The 23,037-nt window shown below is 41.2% G+C and overlaps 1 protein-coding gene across 1 annotated transcript in view; it reads right to left on the reverse strand.

The window, feature by feature from the left end:
* The window catches only part of LOC126998314 (putative neural-cadherin 2), a 154,397-nt gene that overhangs the window by 50,102 nt on the left and 81,258 nt on the right, over positions 1-23,037 (reverse strand). The window contains exon 10 of the mRNA XM_050859800.1: positions 21,821-21,997. Coding sequence (XP_050715757.1) covers positions 21,821-21,997 — 177 coding nt within the window. The remainder of the gene's footprint in view (positions 1-21,820; positions 21,998-23,037) is intronic.

Below are 23,037 nucleotides of genomic sequence, written 5' to 3' on the forward strand. Positions count from 1 at the left end.
CTACCCACACACACACACACACACACACACACACACACACACACACACACACACACACTCACATCATCCACTATTCTCATATATGCTATTACGTCATTAAATGATTCATTAGTCATTGGAAAATCACTTTGATCGTGACATATTAAATTATCTCCAAAGAGGAAATACTTTAATCCGCGGAACATTGCTACGTTGTTGGAGAGAGAGAGAGAGAGAGAGAGAGAGAGAGAGAGAGATAATGTGTCTAAAGCTTTCCGTATTGCGTTATAGATAAACCCTAAGCCAACCAATTAATCAATCAGTCAATTAAAAAAAAAAGAAAAAGGTGCATCTGACACTTGGCTACCGGTTGTAATTTTACTTTATTTAGATTTACAGCATAATGATAAATAAGTTGTTTTTACGCCACGACAACACTGGTCTGATTGGCGACACTGAATTATTTATTGTTGAGGGAAAGTAATTAATTCAGAAGTTTACACGGACACTATTATAATGCCTGCACTTAATAATTAGTAATACAGTGACCACAGACCTTCATGTGTCATTGGTATTGTTTTTTCTTTACTGGTTCTATAATGGTTAAAATAGCTTCCTTTCTCTCCAGTATAGTACAGTCTCTCTCTCTCTCTCTCTCTCTCTCTCTCTCTCTCTCTCTTCAGTGTCGTATTTATATCACTCCTTCACTACCACCACGACCACCACAACCTCCACCACCCTCACTACCACTATCGCTATTACCATCACTACCACCATCACTACCATCATCACCACCATCATCACTACGACCACCAGTGCCATCACCACTACCACTACTACTGCCACCATCACCACCATCACCACCACCACTGTGATCAAAATATCCTTACAAGTCATGCGAGGTGCTGATGGGAAAACGATAGAAAATAATATAACTGAGGAAGGAGAGGAAGAGGAGGAGGAGAAGGGAGAGAAGAAGTAGGAGGAGGAGGAGGAGGAGGAGGAAGAGGAAAACAAGAGAATGGAAAACAGTGTCGAGGAAAATATAGTTACTTAAAGGGAAAATACAGAGATTGAAAAGAAAGCACACACACACACACACACACACACACACACACACACACACACACACACACGAGTGGCAAGGACGGTGACATAAATAATCTTCTTCAATCCTCCATCATCATTTTTCCTCCTCCTCCTCCTCCTGCTCCTCCTCCTTCTCTTTTTCCTCCTCCTCATGCCCCACAGGTGATGGTAATTTTAGCTTTTAATCCATTCCTTTCCTTCCCCAAAGAATCTTTCATCACCTTCCCTTCCTTTCACATTGCCTTGCTCCCTCTTTTCCCTCTTCCCTTTTCCTTTCTTACGCTTCCCTGTTTTCTTATTTTTCTCTGTAAGTAAATAAGAACACACAAAAAGGGATCTATTATAAGCCAGACGTCGGACACGGGGTAGTTCTTGTAATCCTGTATGTACCTCTTCTCTATATTTATTATTTTTTGATCTTTATTTTTTCTGACCTATTCCTGTAATTATTTATCGTCTCGACACTCATCAGTACGTCTTCTGCCAATTAATCTCTCCCTTCCTTTCTTTAGCTTCCCCTCCTTCAATCCACTTTCTCTCTCGCCTTTCCTCGAAGAACACGATAATATGTTTCCCTAACCTCTTGCTGTCACATTTACCCTTCTGCTTACTGCCTCCTCCTTCCTTTCTAATACTTCCCTATCTTTTTCTCGTACTCTTCCTTCTCCTCCTTCTTCTTTTTTTCTTCTTCTTCTTCTCCTTCTTCTTTTTAATCCTCCTCCTCCTCCTTTTGTCGTTGTCGTCGTTGTTGTTGTTGTTGTTTTCTTCTTTTTCTCTTCTTCTTTTTTCTTCTTCCATTTCTTCATCCTTCCCCAACATCTCCATTCTTTTTTTCCTCATTATCCTCCCTATTGTCACCCCTTTACTCTCTCCTCCCTATATCTTCCCTTATCTCGCTTAACCCTCTCTCTCTCCCTCGCTTATATATCCCTCCTCTCCCCCCATCTCCTCTTCCTCCCTTTTATCCCTCCTCTCCTCCCGTCTCTTCTTCCTCACCTTTATACCTCCTCTCCTTCTGTCATCTCTTCCTTTACTTTATCCCTCCTTTCCTTCTGGTTCCTCCGTCACCTTTTCCTCTCCGTTGTCTCTCCTCTCTTTCCTCCTTTTCTTCTTCTCCTTTATCCCTCCTGTCTCCTTTTCCTCCTCTTTGCAACTCCTCTCCTTTTGCACCGTCTTACTCCCCTTATCTCCCTTTCCTCCAACCTCCTCTCTTTCTGCCTAGTCTTCCTCTCCTAATCTCCCTCTCCTCCCCCCTCCCAAATCCTGCCCCCTTATCTCAGCGTCCTTCCTCGTGGGGCGGCATCAGAAGCGGCAACACTCAGCTCCGGCATGCCTCAGGCCCATTAGGTCAGAACTGCATGTAATGTCTCCGCCTTCAATTGGGTTACGCAGTCTCCCCTTGCACCTCCTCCTCCTCCTTCTCCTTCCCTTCCTCTTCCCCCTCCTCCTCTTCGTCGTCGTCATCGTCTTCCTCCTCCGTGGACTTCTCCTTGAACTCCTGCTGTGACTTGCCCTCTTCCTTCCGGCTTCTCTGCCTGTGTCCTACTTCCTCCTCTGCCTTTCACTCCTCTTCTTTCTCTTCTCTTCCTCTTCATGTCACATCTCCCTTTTTCTTCTTATTATTTTTGTTCTTGTTCTTGTTTTTCAATTAAATTCTTGTCCTTTTAAAATTTTCAATATCATCTATTTTTCTTCTAGATTAACTTTTCTTTTTCTTCGTTTTTCCTTCTCCTCCTCCTCCTCCTCCTCTTCCTATAGTGCTCCTCGTCCAATTTCTCCAATGCCTCCTACTCTTTCACTTCTTCCTCCTCCTCCTTGCTCTTATTATTTTTTCTTGTTATTGTTCTTCTTTTTTCATTTTAATTTATTTTCTTTCTCAACCACCACCACCACCACTTCTTCCTCCTCCTCCTCCTTCTCCTCCTCCTCCTCCTCCTCCTCCTCCTCCTCCTCTAAAGTCCTTGAGAAGATTATTAGAGACAAACTTGTCGATTTCCTAGAAGAAAACAATATAATTTCTGGCACGCAGCACGGTTTCCGAAATAAGCGTTCTTGCTTAACGAATCTACTGGACTTCTTCCAAGGTATATACGATAACTGGGATAATCACATCCCTAGCGATGTCATATACCTGGTCTTCCAGAAAGCCTTCGACAAAGTGCCACACGAGCGGCTCCTTAAAAAAATAAAGTCAGCAGGTATAGGAAGAAAACTAACTGCATGGATAAGAGATTGGCTCACCAACAGAAAACAGCGAGTTTTACTCAGCGGCCAGGCTTCTGAGTGGGTACCAGTCACTAGTGGGGTGCCCCAGGGGTCGGTGCTGGGACGCATTCTTTTTATCATATACATCAATGACTTGGAAGCGGGACTGAAATCCTCCCTATCAAAGTCTGCCGACGACACTAAAGTGGACGGAAGGGCCCTCACGACTGCCGACTGTGAGGTCATCCAAAAGGACCTTGACCAGATCATCCAGTGGTCCGAAAAGTGGCAAATGTCGTTCAACGTTGACAAATACAAAGTCATGCACTTTGGTTCCAGAAACAGCGACCATACATTCAACATGCGTGGAAAGCCTCCGCAGGTCGTGCAGGAGGAATCGGATCTTGGAGTCACTATCAGCAGTAACCTAAAACACGCAAAACACTGTAAAAAAGCATATAACAAAGCCAACACTATGCTCGGGTTTATATCAAGAAACTTCGACTGGAAGACGCCGGAAGTAATGTTATTCTTATCTAACTCAATGGTAAGACTTCACCTCGAGTATGAGGTACAATTCTGGTCCCCTAATTATAGAAAAGACATTGAATTATTAGAAAGAATCCAGCGACGCGCTTCAAAGATGATTTCACCCTTGAGAGCCCTGCCGTATGAAGAACGACTCAGGCGACTTAACCTCTTCACGCTGGAAAAGAGACGCCTACGGGGGGATATGATTCAGGTCTTCAAGTACCTAAGGAACTTCAGTAACGTCGAACACTCCAAGCTCTTTGAGCTACAGACCAACTCAAGTACTAGAAACAACGGCCTGCCCATTCACGCGAAGCGATGCAACACAGACATTGGTAGAAGTTTCTTCTCTAACCGAGTCATACGCCATTGGAACGACCTCCCTGCTGAAGTAGTAAGTGCAGAAACCATCAACTCCTTCAAAAAATCGCATCGACCGTCACTTCGTGACAAACAGGTGTAAACTGAAAATACGCACCGAAATGCCTTGAACTGCTCTGCAGGCACCCAGCGACTGTCAGGCAGATCACAGCTCTACAGCAGGCAAGCTTGTAATGAGCCAATAGGCTTTCTGTTGCCTGTCATTCCATGTTTCTATGTTTCCTCCTCCTACTCCTCCTCCTCGTCCTCCTCCTTCTCGTCGTCCTCCTCCTCCTCTTCCAACTCCTCTTCCCCCTCCTCCGACTCCTCCTCATCCTCTTCCTGGTTGATCTCCACTCCTCAGGGACGTTCGTGTTGCCTTGTGAGGAAAGGGTTCGTGTGTGTGTGTGTGTGTGTGTGTGTGTGTGTGTGTGTGTGTGTGTGTGTGTGTGTGTGTGTGTGTGTGTGTGTATTTACTTAGTTGTATTTACCTAGTTGTAGCTTTACAGGGCCTGGGCTTACGCTCGTGTGGTACCGTCTCCGTATCTGTATTTGTCCAATTTTCCCTTAGTGTGTGTGTGTGTGTGTGTGTGTGTGTGTGTGTGTGTGTGTGTGTGTGTGTGTGTGTGTGTGTGTGTGTGTGTGTGTGTGTGTGTGTGTGTGAGAGAGAGAGAGAGAGAGAGAGAGAGAGAGAGAGAGAGAGAGAGAGAGAGAGAGAGAGAGAGAGAGAGAGAGAGAGAGTGTGTGGTCTGTCTTAAACCTAAGTGATTTTACATTAATCAGAAGACTCAAGTTGCATTTCTTACCTATTTATTAAGTTGAAGGAAGTGACGGTCGAGCTTATTTTTGAAGGAGTCAATCGTGTTACACTGGACCACTGACGGGGATATTACATCTTTATTCTTGATTTCGTATTCGAACTTTATTCCTCGTTCCAACTTGAAGGACCATCTCCTATCATCCCGACGAAGCTGAAATTTTTGTGCAAATCTTGGAGGCTTTGCCTGAATCTTTGTGTCGTCTGCAAATTTACTAATGCGGTTATTGAGTCCAACATCCACGTCGTTGATGTAAATAATGAAGAGCACTGGGAGTGACAGGCGCCCACTCTGAGTTAAATCCGTCGATCACTCTCTTTTTGTGTCTGTTGCTCAACCAATTCGCGATCCATTGGTTTACTTGACCGTCAATACCTATTTACTTTCATTTGTAAGGTACTTTATGAGAGAGAGAGAGAGAGAGAGAGAGAGAGAGAGAGAGAGAGAGAGAGAGAGAGAGAGAGAGAGAGAGAGAGAGATAACAAATAATCATAATAGCTATTTCTAATTTGTACGAGTAGCATTTCAATCTTATATATTTACACGCACACACACACACACACACACACACACACACACACACACACACACACACACACACACACACAGATTCTCCAGGAAATGGACTCTCTCTCTTCTTTCTTTCTTTCTTTCTTTACTACTACTACTACTACTACCACACTTCTCAGTCTTTCTGTTTCCAGGGTCCTGCCTATCCCATGCTGAGCTGACAAGGCATTGGGATGTATGATGGCGGCTGGATCCTGTTGTTTTCTGCCATCATCTTCTCAGCTTTATATGCATGTTTCTTTTACCAACGGCCCCTAGCACGGAGCAGACTTTAAGTGGTCGGGGGTGCAAATAATGTCTTCGCTTCTGTTGTTGTTTTGTTTTTAAATGAGTTTTCTTTTACTGTTGTTATCTTTTTACGTCTTTGTTGTTGCTGACAAGATTTTTCAATCATTTTATTTGTTTTTATTTATTCTGCTGGCCGGTGATATTGCAAATAATCCTGGCCCATGCCGACAACCTGCTAAAAGTTGCCGTGTCCATTACTATAACATTCGTGGGCTTTATAAGAATTTGAAGGATCTTACAATGGGTGCTGTCAACCATGACATTGTTTTCTGTGCAGAAACTCTTGTTTCAACCATTAGAGATATTTCAAAGCTTCTTATTCCTAATTTTAATAGACCTGTTCTAATTAGATGGGATTCCTGTCCTCGTGCTCGTGGCATGAGTTTGTATATTAGATCTGGTTACAGTGCACAACACTTAACTAAATTTGTATGTCACTGCCTTGAGATGCAGCTTGTCAAAGTCTCTAGCAAATACAATAATCATTATATTTTCAGCCAATATAGGAATCCAGATGCTAATAATGACTAGTATGATTGCCTTTTAACCGCTATGGCTTCAATACAGTCAGTTGATGTCAAAGCATCTTTTATACTTGTTCGAGACGAATGGCCATCACCAAGAATGGTCGGGTTCTGTATCTTCAACCAATAGTAATGGTCCTGCTGCTCTGGATTTCTCTAATCTGTCTGGTTGTGAGCAGCTGATTCATGGACCTACACACAGTTCTGGTAACTACCTGGATTTGGCTTTAACTGACATTCCTGGTGTTGTAGTGGCTTCTGTCCTTGCTCCCATAGGTACTTCTGACCATAATGCCATTCACTGTAAGATCTGTTTAGACTTCACTGTTCCTGATTTCATCATTTCCCGTCAGGTCTATCTTAAATCTAGAGCCAATTGGGACAATGTTTGTTCTGCAATTGATAATATTCAGTGGCATACTATTTTACGATCCAATGACCCAGTCTCTGCTCTTAATACTTGTATATTATATATTTTACGCAGAAGACTTCCATCTAAGATAATAAAATCTCGTATGAGAGATAAAGCCTGGTTTAATGATGACTGTAAGCGGGCCTATGACGATAAACAGGCTGCTTATCACCTATGGAGACAGAACCGATGCCAGTTGCTATGGGATAATCATGTTGCTCTTAAAGCTGATGCTCAGAGAATCTATAATGCAGCTGTAGCTGCTTATGATTCTTATATACAGGAGGTTCTTGCAGGAACTACTCAACCACACAAATGGTGGGCTTCTCTTAAATCCTCCTTGTTTGGTGTCGATTCTAGCATGCCTCCATTACGCGAGTCTGATGGTTCAATGTCCTTTGATCCTTTAAGAAAGGCTAATTTACTTTGATATTTTTATTAACAAACAGTGTGATGATGAATTATCCCTACCTTTGACTTGTTTCCCCTTTCCAAAACTTAGCTCAGTTGCATTTAGATCCAGTGAATTGAAAAAGTACCTTCTAGATCTTGATATATATGGTGGGACGGACCCAGATGTTTTTTTTCCTCTATTCTTTAAGAAGACTGCTACGTTCTTAGCAGTTTACAGTATTTAGGTTACTGCTGAAGTCTGGTAGTTTTCCTTCTTGTTGGCGCAAGGCCAACATCACCCCCATCCCGAAGGGAGCCTCAGCTTCAACTTTTCCTACTGAGTACCGCCCAATTTCTATTACTCCTATCCTCTCTAAGATCTTTGAGAGGCTTTTAGCTGAACGGCTTTCCATATTCTGTGATAAATTCAATCAGTTACCTGATTCTCAGTTCGGATTCCGTAAGGGTTCGGGAACATGTGACGCTCCCTTGACTCTGTCTCATGGCCTGCAGTCTTCTTTGGATCGTGGGCATGAGTCTCGAGTTGTTGCTATTGATTTTAGTTCTGCATTTGATGTTGTGAATCATAGTGCTCTAATTTATAAACTACAACTCCTTGGTATTGGTGGAAGTCTTCTCAGTATTTTAAAAGAATTTTTAACTAATCTTGTGTGGTTGTTGATGGTGCTGCTCTGCTCCTCTGCCTGTTGTTTCTGGTGTTCCTCTGGGCAGTGTCCTTGGACCTTTATTTTTTAACATTTTTATTCCTGACTTGGGCATTAACCTCGAAAATGAGCTTATTTCATATGCTGATGATACAACTCTATACTCCTCTGTGCACTCTCCTAGCAACAGAGGTGAAGTTGCTGCATGCAAAATGATCACCGCTTGGTGTCAACTTTGGGGCATGAAGCTTAATGCCAATAAAACGCATTCCATTATCATCAGTAGATCCCGTACCTTGAATCCACCTCATCCTTGTTTGCATATTTTTGTTGAACAGATTAAGGATGTTTAGAGTATTCGTTTGTTGGGAGTCACTCTTGATTCTAGAGATTTGAGAAGCACATCCGCTCCATGTCTTCCACTATTGCCAGAAGACAGGTTACTTCGTAAGTGCTTCAAAATATTTGCTTGTGACTCAACTGTAATCAAATCTTTTATGCATTCATTTTGCCTCACTTTGAGTATTGTGCTCCTGTTTGGATGTCTGCTGCCAATTGCCATTTAAAGCTACTTGACAGAGTTATGAATTCAACTAAATTTATTTCTCCGGCACTTGTTCGTGATCTTGATCATCGGCGTCAAGTTGGTGCCCTTAGCATTTTATTTAAAGTTATTAAGAATAATCGGCATCCCTTACGCAATGCTTTGCCTGATCCTTTTACTCCTGCCCGGGTCACGAGGTTTGCTCTTAGTCAAAACGATCTTGTTTTTAATCCTATTAATTTTTGTACGACACAATTCTCACGATGTTTTCTTGCGTCGTTGACAAGTTTATGGAATCAGATACCCAATGAGATTGTCCTTTCTGCAGACATTTCTACATTTAAGTCTCGTGTGAATGTCTTTTGGAAACAGTATTTTTTTTCCTCCTTTTGGCTTTGACTGGCCAGTTTCTTAACTATTCCTTGCCTTTGCTTTTCTCCAGTATCATTTGGTATTTTCTGTGGTTCAACTTGTTGTATCTGCACCCTGAAGGGAGGCTTTGGTAGCTTATCATAATAACAAGAACAATAATAATAATAATAATAATAATAATAATAATAATAATAATAATAATAATAATAATAATAATAATAATAATAATAATAATAATAATAATAATAATAATAATAATAATAATAATAATAATAATAATAATAATAATAATAATAATAATAATAATAATAATAATAATAATAATAATAATAATAATAATAATAATAATAATAATAATAATAATAATAATAATAATAATAATAATAATAATAATAATAATAATAATAATAATAATAATAATAATAATGATAATATTAATGATAATAATAATAATAATAATAATAATAATAATAATAATAATAATAATAATAATAATAATAATAATAATAATAATAATAATAATAATAATAATAATAATAATAATAATAATAATAATAATAATAATAATAATAATAATAATAATAATAATAATAATGATAACGAATAATAATAATAAACTAAAAAAATACTGATAATAAACATGAAGATCACACATACAAATAAGTTTCAATAATGCATGTGCTTCAGCGACTAATTGTTTTGCAGGGGACAGCTTTCCATTTGGTGTTCTCGTGTTTAATTATAGTTTTGCATTAATTATTGGGAGGAAAAAGAGAGAGAGAGAGAGAGAGAGAGAGAGAGAGAGAGAGAATTAAAGTTACCTGCAATAGACAGAATAGAGAATAGACAGAGGCCATAGACAGATAGAGAACCAAGATAGATGAAAAGATGTAAAAAACGAAATAATGGTGCTAATGTGAATCAAAGTGAACAGCGCCAGACCATTATAATTAAAGTGCCCGCCGAGACCCTCCCTATTAATGGCGCATAATTATGGCCCGGGGCTAATTATAATTTCACAGCCATTTCGTGCGATTTGACGGAGCACCTTCCCGCCTACCGGCCCCAGATAATAAATGGCGATATTCATTATTGCGATCATCCGTCCTGTATGAGCTGTTTTAATGTCGATATCAGTATTATTACTAATTTATTTCTTCTATTTTTCTTCTCCATCTTCTTTTCCTTAACTCCTCCTCCTCCTTCTCTTACTTCTACTACTACTACTACTACTACTACTACTACTGCTACTACTACTTTTACGACTACGGCTAATAAACTGCTACTAATACTGCTACTTCATACTTTACCTTCCTGTCACGTAATTAGTCACACCGTACACCTGCCGCGCCATCCGCCCCTAGTGTATATTCCCCCCTGTGTCATGTCGTCATGTTACCTGTATTACTAATAAGCTAAAATATGACTTTATTTATCGGTCTGTCTAGCTTCCATGTAGCGTTTGAATTATTAGATTTGGTATGCTCATGTTTTCCTGCTTGTCCACCTGTCTGTCTGTCTGGATAATTTCCCTCAAGTGGGTAATTTATATCATTCAGATGTGGGTGAGGACGGATTGCTTGATCAGGGCTCCGAATCAACATCCAGACGAACTCAGAACTAAGCTACATTATATCTAAACCATTTTTTTTTCCAGGGCGGGAGGCAGCTCAAGGGACAAAGAAAATGAAAAAGGGAGGAGGAAATAAAAATGTCCGCTGCCGCTGCTCCTTGTAAATTGTTGATAGAGTCGCGGAAAGAGAGTTTAAATTAGATGGAGAGGTATCTTGGCATGTAATAAATCTTCAAAAAGGGTACTATAAAACTCAGGCTTGCCCCATTGGAACTCAAAAAAAGTCGGATACCATGAAACTTAAGCTTTGCCCCACTGGAACTCAGAATTAGACAAAGAAAAACGAATGAAAACAAAGTAACGATTCTTGAAAAGTCTGAGTTGGCTCCATTGTCTACGGCGGCCACACGCACCACCCTTGAAGCTGCCGCTGCTATCACCATCACTCGCGTCACGGCCTGGAGTGTATTCTTAAGTAACCGTTATCTATTTCATATCAACATAACGTAAAGTGCAGTATTTACACTTCATGAGGTGGGGCGGGCATCACATACTCGACGACCACGGAAAATGGGAAACGAGCTGCGAGAGGTTGGTCAGCGCTGGTCTGTCTCGCAGGATATCTATCGGCGTGTGGCGGGAGTAAAGCATTGTGGAAAATAAGAAAGGAAAAAGATGAAAAGAAGAGTGGCTGCGTGCTTTCTCAAAACTCTGACATGTTTGTAAGGGACGGTATGAAAGCGAGAAAATGTGGGGAAGAGAAGGATGGGAGAGACGGAGAGAGAGAGGGAGAGGAGGGAGAGAGTTTGGGAGGGAGCGGGAAAGAGAAGGAAAAAGAGGAAGAAGAAATAAACAAAGGAATGAAGGTAGAGGAGAAGAGAAGAAAGGAGGAGGAGGAGGAGGAGTAAAAGGAGAAAGAGGAGGAGGAGGAATGGGTGGAGGAGGAGGAGTGGGTGGAGGAGGAGTGGGTGGAGGAGGAGAAAGATGAAGTAGAGGAGGACATGTGTCAAGAGGTTAAGTATGAGGAAGATACGTGTACATAGTGTGTTACTCCGCTGCCTTCCTTCCTCCCTTACTTCCTTCCTCCTGCTATACCTTATTTCTTTGCTTTCTCTTTTAATTTCTCTCCCTTGCGCTCTTTCACCTCCCCTCCACGACCTTTCTTGCTGCCTTCCATGCTTCATTCCTCCATCCTTGCTTTGTTTTTATTTATATTTTTCCTTCTTCCTTTTCTACAGTAAAGGAAGCAGCTTCAGGGGAAAGAAAAATGAAAAATCTGCACCTGTAAAAAAGAGTACAAGCTGGAGTATTCGGAGGAGAGGGTCAAATTCGGTTGAGGTGTCTTGATATTTCCCTCTTGAATGAGTTCAAGTCGTATGCAGGAGGAAATATTAACGAGAGAAGGCTGCTCTAGAGTTTGACCGCGATTGGGATGAAAGAATAATGATGGTGGTTGAGTGTGTGGATCCTCCCCACCCAACACACTCATGGGATTCATATTCCATGCCATGGCTGACAGGCTCTTGAATAGGGCATAGCATCTGGGAAGAGGAAAACTGATGGAAAATGGCAACATTGCGGCGGAATTCAAATGGTAGAAGACTCAGTAAGAGAACGATTTTTTTTTTACTTTGCTCTGACCAGAAGGGCTGAGTGTCAGGACCCACCACCCACACACATGGGATGCATACTCCATGCGAGGGCGGACAAGGCTTTTGTATAAGGGACAGCGTCAGGGAGGGTGAATAAGGGATAACATCTGGGAAGGGGAAAACTGCTGGAGAATGGCTGCCTTTTTTCTTATTTTTGTTTTCCTTCCGCCTTGCTTTCACTCATCTTTCGTTTTTTCTTTTCTAGCACTCTTTCTTCCTCCTTTTCTTCTACTCTTGCTTTCTTCCTTTTCCCTTTCCACTTTACTCCCATTCGGCTCTCCTACACTTTTAAACCCCTCCCTTGTATCTTTTTTTACTTCGCCTTTCCTCTTACCTCCTTATCCCGTCCTCTCCATTTCCCTTATTTCCTTCTCAGTCCTTTCTAACCTACTTTCTCTCTCTCTCTCTCTCTCTCTCTCTCTCTCTCTCTCTCTCTCTCTCTCTCTCTCTCTCTCTCTCTCTCTCTCTCTCTCTCTCTCTCTCTCTCTCTCTCTCTCTCTCTCTCTCTCTCTCTCTCTCTCTCTCTCTCTCTCTCTCTCTCTATCTCTCTCTCTCTCTCTCTCTCTCTCTCTCTCTCTCTCTCTCTCTCTCTCTCTCTCTCTCTCTCTCTCTCTCTCTCTCTCTCTCTCTCTCTCTCTCTCTCTCTCAAATCATCTTCCTTTCAGATTTTCCTTTCTTTACTAACTTCAATCTTTCCTTTTTCTTCCTTCCTCTCGTATTTCTCGTCTCCGTCTTCGTTTCCTTCTCTCACCGAGCTTCATTTTTGAGTTCATTCCATATTTCCAGACATTTTCGTTTGTCTTCTTTTTCCTCGTTTTCCTCCTTTTGGTCGTCATAATCATCCTGCTTCTTCTTGGTCTCTTTTTCTCTTCTCCGTATTCAACCAGCCATTTTTATCGGCGTCTCAGACGCCGGTCAACAGATTGTCCATTTTGTTGTTGGTGTTGTCGTTCTCTTCAAGTTGTTTTCCTGGCTTACCCATGCATTGTCGACATGACATTGTATAATAACATTTGTTAGCCCTGATGAACCCTACAACATGGCATTATAAACAAAGTCAGCTTTTTTTTTTTACGTCTTGGCCTGTGGCGCCGGTAGGCCTTCATAGTAGGGCCTGATGGCAGCATTTTCCATTTTTGACCCCTAGTTGCATAATATAAATTGTTGGGGGGGTGTTGGAGGGTCATGCGACGCCGATCTAGCACAGTTTTTGTGCTATTAATACTTGTTTTCTTTATCTCTTTTCCTTACTTTTTTGAAGATCTCGTTTTTTTCTCTCTTCTTACAGTTTTCCTTTCTAGTTGTCTACGTGCTCGTCCTTATTCTGGTTTTCTGCTCCTTATCTATTTAGCCTTCGTTTTATTTTTCTTCTTTGCTTTCTTTCTACTTACGTTCTTAATTTCCAAACCTACTTTTCTATCTTTCGTTTGTTCTCTTTTATTTCTCTCTATTTTTCATCTTTCTCCTCATTTCCTTCTTCTTCTCCATTTTCTATTTTTTTTCTTCTTCTTCTTATCTAATCAACCTTCGTTGTATTTCCTTTCTTTACTTTTTCTTACTTTCTTTATTTATTTTTTTCTTTCGCGTGTCCTTTTTCGTCTCCTTATCCTCCTCATCTCTCAGCTCGTTCTTTTTCTTCATCTTCTTCATCTTATTCCTTTTCTCCTTCTTCTTCTTCTTCTTCTTCTTCTTCTTCTTCTTCTTCTTCTTCTTCTTCTTCTTCAGCTTTTACTTCTTCTCAATCATCTTCTTATTCTTAGCTAATCAACCTTCATTGTATTACTCCAATTTCTTTCCTACTTCCTTTCTTTGGCCGCGGCCACACAGGAAGCGAGAAAGCGAGCGAGAGCAAGAGCGAGAGCAGCAAGGCGAGTTACTGTGGCCACACGAAAAGCGAGGCGAGGCGAGGGTTGTCATGGCAACGCGACCCGCAGAGCAGTATAGCCTAAAAACACTATACATCTCCTTCGCACCCACCCCGTCGGCGCACACGAGGGATGAGGTGAAACGTTTTAATAAATAGTTCCGTGCTTCACTTATCTGGCGTTTTATGAAAAATCTGTATACACTATCGTATTCAGGAGGCTTTTCTCCATAAGATGGAATTGTTTATTTTAGTACTCATTTCATAGCCGCTGCAAATGTTAACTATATGTAAAATGTGTTATAAACATTACGGGGTGATTCTTAAACTTCAACTCGTCACTATTTATTTAGTTTGTTTTATTTAGTTTTCACAAACATATTCTAGTTCTGCAATCACTGCTGTGTTTAACGGTGCTAATCAAAATATCTAGTGAATGAGTTGAGTTACGGCAAATAATGTAGAAGCATATCTGTGACGTCACTCCTTCTGACCGAGCGATCTCGCGCGAGAATTACCGTCAACTTTTCTCGCTTTCTCGCATACCAGTTCGCTTTCTCGCCATTATCTGGATGCTCGCTGCCAGTGTGGCCACCTGCATTGCTTATAATGTATTAAAGTTTCTAGCTCTCGCTCTCGCTCGCTTTCTCGCTCCCTGGGTGCATGGCAGCGGCCTTACTTTCTAATCTAATTTTTCTTTCTTTCCCTTTCATCTCCCTATCCTCATCTTTCTCCTTCTTTCTTCTTCCTCCTCCTCCTCTTCTTTTTTTTTTTCTTCTTCTTCTTCTTCTTCTTTTCCTTCTTTCTTCTCCAAACTGAGGCTACGTACGCAGCCTTTTACTTTAGAAAATAACTCAGGCGACTTCACCTCGTCAACCTCTTTATCCTTGAGAGGGGAAGCCTGCGGGGAGACAGGGAACAGGACTCGAAATACCTCGACGAATTCAATAACGTCTGTTCATCCAATTTATTATTTTTCACTTCAAACTCACTCGATGACTTTATTTCTCTTCCAGTGAAGGAGGAGGCGGCTCAAGGACAAGAAAGAAAGATATAAAACGCCTCGGGGGGGTAGGGAGAGATACAAGCAGGCGAAGTAGTATCAGCATTCGCAGACTTTTCTTTTTTCTTTCGAGTCGTGGCGTCTGTCGTTGGAACAAACATCCTGCAGAAGTTGTAATACGTAGTTCACGCAAAGACAACTAACTCATTTGACTAAGAATCGCATTTATCATGACTTCGTTGCGACATGAGTGGTTTCTTCTATTTGTTCTATTTCTTCTTGTTTTTCTTGCTTTTGTTCTTTTTCTTCTTGTTCTTGCTCTTGTTCTTGTTCTTCTCCTTTTTTCTTTGCTTTATTCATGTTATTTATGTTCTTTTTGTTCTTGTTCTTGTTCTTCTCCTTGTTCTTTGTTCTTCTTCTTCTTCTTTATGTTCTTTTTGTTCTTGTTCTTGCCCTTGTTCTTCTCCTTCTTGTTCTCTTTGTTCTTATTCTTGTTCTTTATGATCCTTTTGTTCTTGTACATATTCTTGTTCATGTTTTTCTCCTTATTGTTCTTCTTCTTTTTCGTCTTATCATTATTTGAGACCCAAGAGGGCATGAAGGAAATAATTTGATATGGACCCAAGACAAAGTCCCCACAATGAGCAGACATGGAGATGAAAGAAAAAGAGTAATAAAGAAGAGTAAAAAAAAGGGAAGGGAGCAAAATCAATACATAATGACCGTTTCCGCATACACAGCCATCATGTTTTTTATTTGTTTTAAGGGCAACTGAAGCACCTGCCGAATAAATAAATAAATAGATAAATAAATAAAATAAATAACAAGCGAGTAACTAATTAAATAGCTAAATAAATGACTCAAACGAAAAGATAAATCACGCAAGCAGGCAGCCTCGTCATAAGTCAAGCCAAAACATTTCTCGCTGCTTGAGTTTCCCTGCCGTCAAATTTTCTCCTCTTCTTCCTCTTCTTGCTCCTGTTTTTTATTTTTATTTTATTTTGCAATGCATCTTCTTTGGTAGTTTTCGGTCGTTTGGTTCACAACTTTTTCGTTTCTTTTTATTTTTTTTATTGTGTATCACCTCGTCCTGTTTTTCCTTTTTCTTTTTCGTCCCTCGTCTTCTTATTTTTATTCATCTTTTTCTTCTTCTCCTTGTTTCATCTTCCTTTCTTCTTCTTCTAGTTCTCCTTCTGTTTCTTCTTCCTTTCTTCTTCTTCTTCTTCTTTTTCTTCTTATTCTTCTTCTCCTTGTTTCATCTTCCTTTCTTCTTCTTCTTCTTCTTCTCCTTCTGTTTCTTCTTCCTTTCTTCTTCGTCTTCTTTTTTTCTTCTTTTTCTTCTTCTTCTTCTTCTTCTTCTTCTTCTTCTTCTTCTTCTTCTTCTTCTTCTTCTTCTTTTTATATTATCTTTTTTCTTTATCTTTTTCCTTTTCTTCTTCATCCCTATTTTTTTTCTTCTTCTTTTAATCCTCCTCCTCCTCCTCCTCCTTCACCTCCTCCTCCTCTTCCTTCACCTCCTCCTCCTCCTCCTTCGCAGCCTTGTCAATGAGCCGTCACGTACTAACAAGGTATTTTACAGACGTAGGTAATTGCGCCCCTCCACTTTTATCCGACCTTCATATCTCCTCCTCCTTCTCCTCCTTCTCCTCCATCTCCAAATCCTCCTTCTTTTCACCTATCTCCTGCTTTTTCCTTTCCTAAATTTCCTCACCTCCTTCACCTCCTTATTTTTCTCTTTCTCCTCCTGGTCTTGTTTCGTTTCCACGTGCTAGTTTCCTTTTTTTTCATTGGATTTCTCGATATTTTTTTTTCTCTTTCTTTGTCTTTGTCACTCTTTGCCTTCCACGTCCCTTCCTCTTCCCCGTCTTTGTTTTTTTCACTTTTTTTTTTCTCTCGTTACCTCCTCTTTTATTTTTTTTCATTCCTTGCTAATTGTTCTCTTTTCTCCTTCTCCTCGTTCTCTCTTTCTTCTCTCCCCTCTTTCTCTCTTTCACCTCTAATTTTCTGTTTTCCGTCTCCTTTCTTCCCCTTCCTTTGTTTCCTTCTAATATTTCTTCACTTTCCCTTCCTCCTCTTCTTTGATAATGCTTCCTTTTCCTCCATAAATATATATCGGCGTTTTCCTTCTCATTTTCATCCTCTTTCCTCTTCCCATTTTCTCACCTTCTTCCTCTTTCCTCTTTCCATTTTCTCACTTTATTCCTCTTTCCTCTTCCCATTTTCTCATTTTCTTCCTCTTTTCTCTTCCCATTTTCTTAATTTACTCCTCTTTTCTCTTACCACTTAACCTCTTTTTTATTCTTACTCTTTCCGGCATTTTGTCTTTACCCACTTATTTATTTTCTTTTCCTTTCCCTTTTTCAATTCCTTTGCTCTTCCTTTTCATCCTAATTAGTCTCTTGCTCTTTCCAATGCGTTTATTTCTTTCTTTATTTCGCCTCTCTTTTTACTATCTCTTTTTTTTTCTTTCTTTTATTTATCCATCTTTTTCCCCCTCACACACTAATCCCCTCTTCTCTTCTATCTCCACTTTCGTTCTCAAACTTTTACTTCTCCTCTTTATCATCCTAAGTTTCCTCTCCTCTCTCTTTCCTACTTCCTCCTTTCATGTTTCTCTCTTTCCTCCTCTGATATATTTTCCTCCCACTTTCGTTTCGTTTTATCCCCTGCAAATCTCTCTTTCCATCTCTCTCTCTCTCTCTCTCTCTCTCTCTCTCTCTCTCTCTCTCTCTCTCTCTCTCTCTCTCTCTCTCTGGCGTCATTATATAAGCCTTTTTATCTCTTCTATGCTAGTTTATTCATTCCTGCAACGTAACTTTCCCGCTTTCCTTCACTCCTCATTTCAACGTTTTTCCACCATCCATCTCTCTCCCTCTCTCCTTCTTCACCCTCTCTTTGTATTCCCGTCTTTCTCTCCCCTTTTCCTCATTTCCTGGCCCGCTTCACACTTCTCATCTTCACCTCTCACTGCGCCAGAATTTCGCCTCGTTTTTCCATGACTCAATATCGCCATCAAAGTGTGTGTTGGGATCAAGCGACGGTCCACAAACAATATGATTATAAACCTCATCCTCTTTTTCCTTCTCTTCGTTCTTCCTCCCCCTCTTCCTATTTTCGGTTTTTCTCCTTCTCTTCCTTGTGTCGTCTTTCTCATTCCCTCTTTTCAATTTTTTTTTTTGTCTTCCTTTCTCGCTATACCGTTATTACCATAGCAAGGACATTTTTTATTGCGTTTCTGTTGCTGCTTCCGATGCTACTATTACATCAACTACTACTACTGCTACTACTACTACTACTACTACTACTACTACTACTACCACTATTACTACTACCACCACTACTACTATTACTACTACAACCACTACTATTACTACCACTACTACCATCGCCACTACTACTACAACTACTAATACTTCTATTACAAAAAAATGACAACTCTTCCTCCTCCTCCTCCTCCTCCATATCCTTTTCCTCCTCCTTCTTCGAGTACAAGATGGCGGAAGAAATGCTAACTTTATACAACTTGATGGTAGACTCGAATATGCAGTACAGTCCTTGTCCCCTAATTTCTGGAAGGACATGGACTTACTAGAGAGAATTCCACCCCTTGGGACTCAGCCATATGAGGAACGGCTCAGGCGACTCAACTTCTTTGGGCTGGAAAATAGACACTTACGAGATTTAATTCAGGTCTTCAAGTACCTGAAAAATTTAAGTAACGTCGATCACTCTAAATTCTTTGGATTACAAATCAACTTAAGAACTAAAAAGAACGCTTTGTCTGTTAAGCGAGATGGTGCATTACAGACAATAGCAATTTTTTTTTTTTGATCACGTCATCCGTCAGTGGAACAACTTCCTTCTGAATTAGTAGGTGCGGAAACCATCAACTTCTTAAAAAATCGCATCGACCGCTTTTTTATTGCATCAGGAGTAAACTGAATGTACGTACCAAAAGTGCTTTGATCTGCTCTGCAGACAATGAAGTGACTGTCGGGCAGATTAAATCCCTAGAGCGGACATCCTCGCAATGAATCAACAAACATGCTGTTGCCCGTCTTTCCTTGTTTCCATGTTTCCTATGCTTCCGCTTCCGCCCCCACCTACGCCTCCTCCTCCTCTTCCTCCTCCTACCACTACTACTACTACTACTACTACTACTACTACTACTACTACTACTACTACTACTACTACTACTACTACTACTACTACACTACCACTACTACTATTACTACTACTACTACTACTACTACTACTACTACACTACCACTACTACTACTACTATTTTTTTTTTACAACTAAGGAGACAGGTCCGGAGCAACAGAAAGTGTAGAACAAAAAGCCCGCTAGTCGCTGTTCCCACAACAGACAAAAGTAAAGAGTGGCCAAAAGAGAGGTCAATTTCGGGTGGAGAGGTGTCTTGATACATTTCTTGAAAGAGGTCAAGTCATAGGCAGGAGGAAATACAGACGAAGGAAGGCTGTTCCAGAGTTTACCAGTGTAGGGGATGAAAGAGTGAAGATGCTGGTTAACTCTTGCATAATGGGTTTGGACAGTATAGGGATGAGCATGAGTAGAAAGTCGAGTGCAGCAGGGTCGCAGGAGGGGGGGAAGGCATGCAGTTAGCAAGTTCAGAAGAGCAGGCAGCATGAAAATATCGGTAGAAGATAGAAAGAGAGGCAACATGGCGGCGGAATTTAAGAGGTAGAAGACTGCCAGTAAGAGGAGGAGAGTTGGTGAGACGAAGAGCCTTTGACTCTACTCTGTCCAAGAGAGCTGTGTGAGTGGAGCCCCCCCACACATGTGTTGCATACTCCATACGAGGGCGGACAAGGCCCCTGTATATGGACAGCATCTGTGCGGGGGAGAAGAACTGGCGGAGACGATACAGAACGCCCAACCTAAATGAAGCTGATTTAGTGAGAGAGGAGATATGGAGTTTCCAGTTGAAGTTTTGAGTTAAGGATAGACCGAGGATGTTTAGTGTAGGAAAAGGTGAGAGCTGAGTATTGTCGAAGAATAGGGGATAGGTGTTTGGAAGGTTGTGTCGAGTTGCTAGGTGAAGAAATTAAGTTTTTGAGGCGTTGAAGGACACCAAGTTCTTCGTGCCCCAAGCCTGGAATCGTATAGTTCCTGTTGGGTTGGCCTTCTATCAAAAGAAGTTGAGTAATGCGTAAGAACGGATAAGACAGTTCGTTTTGGAAAAAAAGATCATCAAAGAATAATAGAAAGAGAGTGGGAGATAGGACAGAGCCCTGCGGGACACCACTGTTGATAGGTTTAAGGGAAGAACAGTGACAGTCAGTTTAACAGAGTTTAACAGAGTAAGCAGAAGGGTTAGAGGTAAGGAAGAAGTCTAGTATGTTGGGTCTATCTCCAAGACGGTAGGGAATATGTGTAGGGTTCTGAACCAACTGCTCTAGATCATTGAGGATAGCAAAGTTGTAGGGTTGTTCACCAGGCTGGTCAGTGAAAGAGGATTATTACCACTTCTATTATCACTAATTTTCCTCCGCTCTCTCTCTCTCTCTCTCTCTCTCTCTCTCTCAAGCATCACAGGGCATTATAATCTGCAGTGTCGCCCCATAAAGGCTTCCCAATGTCCGTTTTTCCGAATACAATGGTGGGCGTGAAGGGTCACTCGCACACCGGCACCACTATAGCTTAATGAGGCGTGCATGGCAGGGATGGCGGGGAGGGGGAGTTTGTGTCATATTGTTATTATCATTATCATTATCATTATTATTATTATTATTATTATTATTATTATTATTATTATTATTATTAATATAATTATAATTGCTACTACTACTTTTATTGCTGCTGCTACGGCTGCTGCTGCTACTACTTCTACAACTAATACTGCTCACAACTACTACTACTACTACTACTACTACTGAAATCGATGTCACGTTACCTGGCGCTGATAATTTTTTGGGGAGGGACTCGCGGACTTGGCATCACTGCTTGGGGGATGGTCTAGTGGACTCATTGGCCTGTTGATACTTTGCTCTATCGTGCAGTTAAATGACTTTGTATTCCGACCAAAACCTCTATTGGTTTTGAAGGTACCATTTGTTGATAAAAATTAAGTCAACGACATCTTTATTATGTAATGTATGTCAAACTACTGAAGATAAAACTGAACGACATTCACAACGAAGCTAAGTAAGTCGGAACTGCACGTAAACGGGCAATATCAAGCGGCTGAAGTGGCCTATTAGGGCCGGACTTTTGTTCCCTCACTTTTCCTACTACTAAAAATGATAGGCTGCAGTCTACTCAATGTCATTCATTAACTCGTTTATTGTAAGATTTCTTTGTATATTTTTAGTCCTGATTTAGTCATAATGTGTAGTGATGCTACGTAGTCATAACGTAAACGCTGGCCTAAGGCAAGACCCTTTTCTTCTCTTTCATCATGGTATTATTAATCCTGAAATGTATTTCCATTATCTGTGGGCAATAAATGGCCATAAGGAGGAGCAACTGTAACAATATCAACATTTAGATACCAACAGTGCTGATTAAAGAGGTAACACAGAGCGAGAGACAGTAAGCTATGTTATAGGAAACGGAATTGGCCGCAGGTTAGATATGGCTCACAACAGGCCAATGAGCGGAGTAGAGATGATGCCAAGTCTGCGAGTCCTTCTCTAAAAGATTTTTCACGCCAAGTTATGTGACATCGACTATACTACTTCACTGCTCCTGCTCCTCCTTCACCTCCTCCTGTCTTCCTGTTCTCTACTGCCGCTGCTAATATTAATGCTACTACCACCACCACCACCACTACTGTCACTACTACTATTATGCTACTATTACTACCCCCCCCACCACCTACACCACCACCAACCATTCATCTCCTTTTGCCTCTCACACTCACACTCACACACCCTCACCCAATAACGCCTTTCCCCATCCCTCCCTTTCCAGCCCAAACCCTCACACCTAGCCTTGCCCCCGTCCCCCACTCACCTCGTCCGGGTCGTGGGCAGGTATGGTGGTGATGAGTGTCCCCAGGTGCGCGTCTTCCCTCAGCGTGGCGTTGGCGTGCGGGCGGGCAAGGGCGGGCGGGTTATCGTTCACATTTAGGAGGTTGATCTTGACGCTGGCCGAGTCTGTATGTAGCGGGTCGTCAAAGCCGCCCTCACCCTGCGTTGAAGAAGACGGTGTTGGGATGTGTGTTAGCGGGGCAGAAAGGGTGTGAGGGAAGGTGTATGCGTGTGAGCTAAGGAGGAGATAGAGCTTAGGAGATAGAGCAGGAATTAGGAGTAGGAGTAGAAATAAGAGTAAAAGGGTGTTAAGAGAAAGACGTATGGTAAGCAGTGGAGTAAGAGGAAGGGCTAGAAAGAAAAAAATAAGTGAGTCTTTATGCGTGTGAGTTTTATGGATGAAGTAGAGGTGTGGAGAAAAGGAAAGAAAGGAAGGATATTGGGGATGGAGGGAAGAAGGGTTATGAAGGGAGGAAGGCTGTGCTAGCGGGAAGGGATGGAATATGTAATGAAGGATTTGGATGAAGATGCAATAAGGAAAGGTAGTTGAAAGAGAGGATGTAAGAGAGAAAGGAAGAAGCGATAAAGGATAAGTGAAGGGGAAATGAGAGAGTAGTAGTAGTAGTAGTAGTAGTAGTAGTAGTAGTAGCAGAAGAAACAACAGAAGCAGCAGACTCAAAAAGCACTAGGACTAACTCAAAATATAATATAACAGAGGACCCTAAAAATAACAATGACAATAAAGCCAAGGGAAGAAAAATCTCGACGCTAGGGAAAACTTCGAGACAAAAATTAATCACAGGAAAAATAATAAGCACATTTTTCCTGAGGCATCCAACCCGCTGTGATATTAATAAAAGAATAGGGAGAACTTTGTGACATCCTTATTATGAGAGGATTAGGGGAGGAGAAAGAGAGACAGAGGTAGATAGACAGATAGATAGATATAGATAGAGGGTGATAGATAGATAAATAGATAGACAGATAGATAGATAGAGATATTGAGAGAGAGAGAGAGAGAGAGAGAGAGAGAGAGAGAGAGAGAGAGAGAGAGAGAGAGAGAGAGAGAGAGAGAGAGAGCAATGAGTCCTTTTTTGCCTCCATCAGTGCGCGAGGAGCCTGTTGAATTAAAAAGGATGACTTAGAGTGACTGACTGGCGAAACACCTGCACGCAAAGACGAGGAAGGCAACGATGACGA

Source organism: Eriocheir sinensis, chromosome 14 (assembly GCF_024679095.1).
Source record: "Eriocheir sinensis breed Jianghai 21 chromosome 14, ASM2467909v1, whole genome shotgun sequence".
Lineage (NCBI taxonomy): Eukaryota > Metazoa > Arthropoda > Malacostraca > Decapoda > Varunidae > Eriocheir > Eriocheir sinensis.